The sequence below is a fragment of the Tiliqua scincoides genome, chromosome 3, assembly GCF_035046505.1.
Source record: "Tiliqua scincoides isolate rTilSci1 chromosome 3, rTilSci1.hap2, whole genome shotgun sequence".
Classification (NCBI taxonomy): domain Eukaryota; kingdom Metazoa; phylum Chordata; class Lepidosauria; order Squamata; family Scincidae; genus Tiliqua; species Tiliqua scincoides.
This window is the reverse complement of record NC_089823.1, coordinates 176492087-176498890: the sequence shown is the minus strand read 5'-3', so window position 1 is coordinate 176498890 and position 6804 is coordinate 176492087. Positions and strand designations below refer to the sequence as shown.

The following is a 6804-nucleotide window of genomic DNA, read 5'->3' as shown; positions in this document are numbered from 1 at the left end:
GAGTGTCTTTCCATTTCAGGGGGCCCTGCGGAGGCTTGTGTGGGGCTCCCCGCAACCCCAGGAGCCTGCTGCTGTTTCTAGTGAGTTCTGCTGCTGTTTCTGGGGGGGAAGAATTAATTTACATTTCAAATTTTAATAAATTTACCTAAATGAATATATTAGAAATGGAACTTATATGAATGAACAAAGTTCTTGCAATAGCTCAAGGCCTACAAAAGGCCTTGCACAAAGCAAGACTGACCATTCCTTCGCTGCTGCTGCATCACAGATATGAAACTGCAAGCATCAGAGGGAGCCCTCATCCCACAGCTCACATGAGAGGTTGAACAGTCGTCCTTATGCTGAGAGCAGTTGCTTCGGGTCAGTGCAGGCTCCAGCAAGTCTCTGGAGGGCCAGAGGCTCATTGGAGATTGTGGGCACCCTGCAGGCCAGATTGGGAGTCCCCAAGGGCCACAAATGGCCGCCGGGCCGGGGTTTGGGCACCCCTGCACTAACACAATAGGTTAATTCATATATACATATATGGCTCCAACATAGCAGTTTTGTAATGAAACTTGATAAAGGGAAAACAAATGACAGTGCAACATAAATCAAAGTGTTCGTGCTTTATTGAAACATTTTCTAAAGATGTCGATTGAAACCTTGGCTCAGGTCCTCTCATTCATTTCAGGCAATACCATATATTTTTCATTAGGATTCTAAATCCTGGTGGTATGACGTGGGGTAGTGACTGAGCTCTCTGGTCTGAAAAATCGTTAGACTACAACACATTATTACCATCAGGAGAGAAACAACGTGGTATCAAAAGCTCTTGAGTGCCAACAAAAACTCCTAACTGTGCTGGTAAAATATTTAAGCAAGCATGTAGCCATCACAAATTAAGCCTCCCTGGTCAGCAAGCACAGAGTTTCTTGTGGCTTGAATAACCTGCAAAAGAATTTAGAGTTTAAGAAAAAATGGTTTAACATGTTAAAGAAAGGAGGAGGGAAAAAAGAGTAAAACTTTTGGGACAGAACACCAAGATCCTTGATCTTATATAGGCTATTTTGGCTTCAGAATTAAATGTGTGTGTTAAAATTTGCAAGACCCTACATGTTATGGCCACTCCGCCTAGGGCAATATCAGGTGTATGTTATACACACTTGCATAACATACCGCACCCCTGCAAGACCTGAACATTCATTACTTATTTTTGAGTTTTGTGATAAACTCACTTGAAACTCTATCTTGAAACACAGCTGGATATAAACCCATTGCAAGCAGCTATAAGTCAGTTACTTAAATTCAAGGATGAATACATTTTCTTTGACCAGAAGCAGTAGTTTTCAAGTGACTTATGTCCAGTATTAGTGAAGACTTTACTATGAAGTTCATAGTAGCTGCTTTTTTTAATCTTCCAAACCTTAAACAGAAGTTAGACATGCAGACCTTCCAAAAAGTACTCTGGGTAACACAGGACAGGCATCTACTGCAATTAGCAGAAGAATCTGCTGTTAGCAACAGCTTTGCAGTCATTTCAGATGAGGCATCTGCTGAAACTCATTCAGTCTTATTCAAGAAACAAAGAACATTAGTTTTGCAGAACTCTACTCTTCTAAGGAGCGAGCACATCAAGTCATTTTCAAATTGTACTAGATGTGTAATGTGAGACTCTGGTCACAGCAGCCATTAATCAACATCAATATTTATGTAAGGAACAAATCAAACACACAGGTTGCCCCACACCTTACTGAAATTGTACTTCACTAAAATGCAAGTCTCCCCCTCCCCCTTTACCCACTGAAACAGACTCTACAGCATCATGGTTTATTCTGCCCAGTAGATGGTTTCAGTACATGAAGATTCAGAGCCGACACATCTGCACCCCCTAGCTGCCACCAGTAATACATAGTTCTTGTGATCTAACTAACATACATTTTCAACTTCAAATTTATTGAGGCAGTTTTGTCAAAGTAAATAACTGAGAAATAACCCAAATATACCGTTTGAACAACTTCATGATTTATCCCAATAATATTCAGTGCACAAACAACCCAGCCTCTGTACAGGTTTATCACATGCAAGTCACCCCAAAATACAAAAAACCAAACTAAAAACTAAAAACAACTCAGTATATTTGTTTCAGTTGCATTTCTGTTAACCAAATGGCACATTGAAGAATCTCTAAAATAAGGTATTTTAACAATCTGGCTAAAAAAATTCTTGGGCTAAATATTTCTAGTCTTAAAAAAATCCCAAGATTTTTTTTTTTAACACTCAGATACTATACAACTTATAGGAACCTTGAAGGAGATATACAAGGTTGTCAACCAAGATATTTACATACTGAGTAACAAAACAAAGTAATTCAGATTTCTAATGACAAAAGAAAGCAAATTAAAGACTTCAGAAATTAAAATTAAGGCCCTTGTATAGCAATTTATAAAACTTTACATAGCCAACTTTGGAAGCGTCAGTCTTGCACATTCTTGTCCATCTACTGCAAACAGAACAGTAGACTGTATTAAATATTAGTTTTGTTACATTGCTACTTCTATGTCCAACATGCTTTTGTAACACTTTTGCAGTTAAGTACAAACTTTATGTAAAAAAAACAAGTATGACTGGCTAAGCATCACACCTGAAGAGTTGCTTCCCAAATTTAAATGCAATTTTGTACTTTAAGCAAACCAGATTTTAAAAAAATTTAACATGCTCCTGAACGTGGACAGCAAATGTTTGCTCAAGTATTGCAGACAGCACTGTTTTTCCACTGAAGACAAATTTTTCTACCAAGCTTCAATTTCTTCAAAAACATAGAAAAATTAGTATTTTTTTAAAAGCCATTTCCATGAGTGTCTTCTGCCCAATAGCCTTGTGGTTACTGACAAGAACACTGTCTTCAATGATGTAATGTTTGGTCCACAGCCAAAATTGTCAGGATTTAATGTTCAACTAAAAGTAACTGTAATGTCATTTTTCTTAAAAATCTGTGATGTAAAACAGTGAAGACAAAAAAAATTGGAATGGTGATCTAATAATTAGACCGTTAAACATTTCTTCCTAACATACCAAAATTTGTAGTCAGAATTGTCTTTAATTACTTTATTTTAATTTTTGTACATAAACACATGTTCATATCCATCATAAACAAAAAACTTAAAAAGTTGTAACTAGAAGACATTTGTGTCCTTCACCAAAGCAAACTCTGAGCTAGAGGTTCCAAACATTTTCAGTTTTCAAAATAAATATTCTCTTTCCCCTCCCCCCAATGTCTATATTCCAGTGTTCAGAATAATCACTGGAAATTGAAATCTATCTTGAAACCACACTTCTAAACAGAGTCCCAGTTCACTGTGTTTGGTAACTTGCCATACCATATCCTGCCTGATTAGGTATTACAGGAGCAGCTTGTCCTTGGGCAGGTTGAGCCCCAAATCCACTCATCCAGGCTGCAGAGGGTGTTTGACTTCATTTGAGGGGAAAAAAGAAAAGTCACGAGTTAAATTAAAACAAAAAAAACTATCCTCAAGCAAGGTCACAATGTTCTATTTTTTAAAAAAATTCCCTATATTTGTAGATATGGTCCAAATATAAAGGAGATTTAGTTCACTAAAAACTAGGAGGCTTCATGCAGCTTGAAATGCTTTCTGACAGTTTAGCCTTACACCTACTGCATGGAGGCAATACTATAGCAGATTACTCCTACATAGTATTCCCAGTCACAGCTGTACTACACAGGCATTAAGATAAAAACTAATGCACCTGTAAACTTACTAGATCATCACATCTTGATGATTTCCTGGTGAACATCACTGGACTAAATGTAAAAACTGACTGGAATAAATCGTTTTAAATGTGTTTAATATACCTGTATATCTTGCCTATCTGAATCAATTTCATTAATTCAATGAGACATCTCTAAAGCAAAAGAGTTAAGTTTCTCTAGGATACAGAAACAGCAGATTATTAAGATAGATCATATTTCTGCTACAACATAACAAACTTAGGTATCTGGCTAGGAAGACTAGTGTAAATGAACAAGCCTGAAACATTAAGACTGATATTGTATTTAAATTTGCACAGACACTACCTTATAGAAAGTACATTCATTGTTTACCTTAGCCAAGAAAAAAACATTGATGCCAAATGGAGACACGTGAAGAATACAGCCATGAGTTTACATCCCTAGAGAATGGTGAGTGTAAATTTGAGAGAAGGGAGTTACTTACTCTACACCAAATCCCTGTTGATTCCATGCTTGTCCATACATTCCATAAGGTGGTACTTGCCACCCATTGGCCATATATTGCCCATACTGTTGTGGATTCCCATATACTTGACTCCACTGCCCCCACTGAGTGTAGTCCACCTAGAGATTAAAAATTATATTTTAGACATAACAGCACACTGGATCAGGCCATAATATAATAATACAATTTTCATACTGAAAGTACTGAACGATGTTCAGTATTTGTCCACTGAAGAGAAGAGAAAGAAAAACCGTTAAGTATGGAACACTTAACCCAACATTAAAATTCACTGGGTGACATGTAAAAACACAAGTGAAGAGGGAGAACTACAATAACCCCAAAAATGTATAATTTATTTATTACCAGGTCACATAGTATTTTACATGCATTTTACAAAATGGCAAGGCCATACAAAATATGATTTTATACTACTAATATTTCAATTACCTGTTGGAAGTTTTTAGTCATATCTGGTGATTCTTTACCCCAATAGCATTTAACAACATGCCCTTCAATTGTAGTTCCATTGACTGAAACAATAGCATGTGCTGCACTTTCATGAGTTGAAAATCTGAGAAATAAAACATGAACACAAAAAGATTTTACAAGCATATGGGCTGTCATACATCTCCTGTGGGAGCATATACCCTGTCCCCACTCCCACAGCAGAGCAGTTAACATATTTCAATATCTATATATGAAAATCTGAGGGACTTCCAGAGAAGGCTGTGGAAGAGATCACATGCTTTTTTGTTTACCAACAAGATGATTATAGCATCAGTGTACGTTGTGCTGCTCAGAGTAACAAGACAGGTTCCCTTCCTGAAGAGCTTACAAACTAAATCTGTATAGCAGAGAAGAAAATAGCACCAGTCGACAGCTCTAAGTGAAGGACTGGAGGTCACTATCCAGCAAGACATGGGACAAGACCGGAATCCTCCAGGGATATAATTTAGGGCCCAAACCTATCTAACTTTTCAGTGCTGATGCAGATGTGCCTAAGGAATGTGTTCTGCATCCTATGGTAAGAGGGCAGTCACAGAGGCCTCTTCAAGGGAACATTTGTTCCCTTATATTGGGGCTGCATTGGTGCTGGAAAGTTGGATAGGATTGGACCCTTAATTATATTTGCTGTTCAAATAACACAGAGATTCAACACACATGTGAGAAACTCCATCCTCAACATTCAGCCTTATACTATTTTACCTGACTAAGGGACCAATCCCAGCCAACTCTCTGGCAACAGGGTAGCTGTTCCCATTACTTGAGGAGGCTTCCATGACTGCCTCCCCACCACAGAATGCAGTGCATGTCCCACTGGCACCGGCACTGGAAAATTGGACAGAATTGGGCCCTAAAAGGCTACTTCTAAATGCATCTCTTTTAAAAGCTCATTTGTTTTGGTTCTTTAAGCGTAAACTGTGGACAACATTTATTCTGTACACGTTTTTGTAATAAGGTCAAAAAATAGTCACAATTGTCCTACCTTACAAATGAATAGCCCTTTTCAGGAAAAACTCTTATTTCCATAATCTGACCAAAAGGTGAAAATGTCTGTCTCATCAATTGATCTAGAAAAGGGAACATTTTCCATTAGTTATCTTTGTGCCCAATAGCTTCAACAACGTTTGGAGGTCCCAGAAAACACAATTCCTACCTGTTAATCCAGAGGCAATTCCTCCACAGTAGACTGTACAGTTTTTAGGGCTTGATTGATTTACTACATCTTCAAATCTCAGTTGTTTTGTGTTGTCTACAAAACAAAATACATTTTTAATATCCACTTTTTCGCTTCATAGGAATGCTGAAATGTGTCACAAATTATTACAGAATTGACTTTTTTGAGTGCTTCTTACTATAAGATCCTCTAGAGATCCACCTTCAAGAGAATCCAGTATCAAGTTAAATTTCTAGGATTTTTCCTTTTGGACACCCACCATCCAAGCAGTGTCTGAATGAGCAACTTCTCTTACTGAATAGAACAAAAAAAACTTAATTCATTTAGCTTAAAGCTTTAGCTTAAAGTATTTATTGCAACCAGTCTTATATACATTTAGTTCCAACAGATAAGTTGCTCATTCAAACACTGGTTCTTATAATTTAACTGATGCAACAATAAGGTTAATGGGGCAGTAGCTTCTTGAACACAAAATCCATTTTCTACTCTAACTTCATAACCTCCATTTTTATGACAGACACCTGCTCAGGACAGTACATATAAGAGACCCTCTTTCTTATTAAAGAGCTAATAAATGTGTGGCTTTATATTACCATAAGTTTTTCAAGAAGATTTTTTTGACCTTTTTAATACACTTTATGCAGGTGGTATGATGTGCAGATGGAGAAGCAATTGCCTCTACTAGCTTTCTTATTAAGCTGCTGTGTTCCATTTTAAATTTAATATCTGGTTCAAATTCTGATCATGAACATTTTAGAAAAAGGTGGAAAGGGGGAAATACATTAATAAAGCTGAGTTCAGCTACGTGACAAAACAGATATAAATACCTATTTACAAAGCATGTTAAGAGCAGGCATTTATTACTACAAATCAGGAGACATTTGCCTTAACTAT

General features: G+C 37.1%; 1 protein-coding gene across 6 annotated transcripts in view; it reads right to left on the bottom strand.

Annotated features, from left to right (window-relative positions):
- Positions 1-603: 603 nt before the first annotated feature.
- TIAL1 (TIA1 cytotoxic granule associated RNA binding protein like 1) overlaps positions 604-6804 on the bottom strand; it is a 29597-nt gene continuing 23396 nt past the window's right edge. For 3 of the 6 annotated variants that reach the window (XM_066619977.1, XM_066619980.1, XM_066619982.1), the window contains exons 8-13: positions 5890-5985; positions 5719-5803; positions 4680-4803; positions 4212-4351; positions 3357-3448; positions 604-927 (exon numbers count right to left, since the gene is read on the bottom strand). In XM_066619977.1, the coding sequence (XP_066476074.1) occupies positions 893-927; positions 3357-3448; positions 4212-4351; positions 4680-4803; positions 5719-5803; positions 5890-5985 (572 nt within the window). In that variant the 3' untranslated portion in view covers positions 604-892. Of the gene's footprint in view, positions 928-1979; positions 2970-3069; positions 3449-4211; positions 4352-4679; positions 4804-5718; positions 5804-5889; positions 5986-6804 lie in introns of those variants that run through there. The other 3 variants (XM_066619978.1, XM_066619981.1, XM_066619979.1) reach the window with 2 other exon arrangements.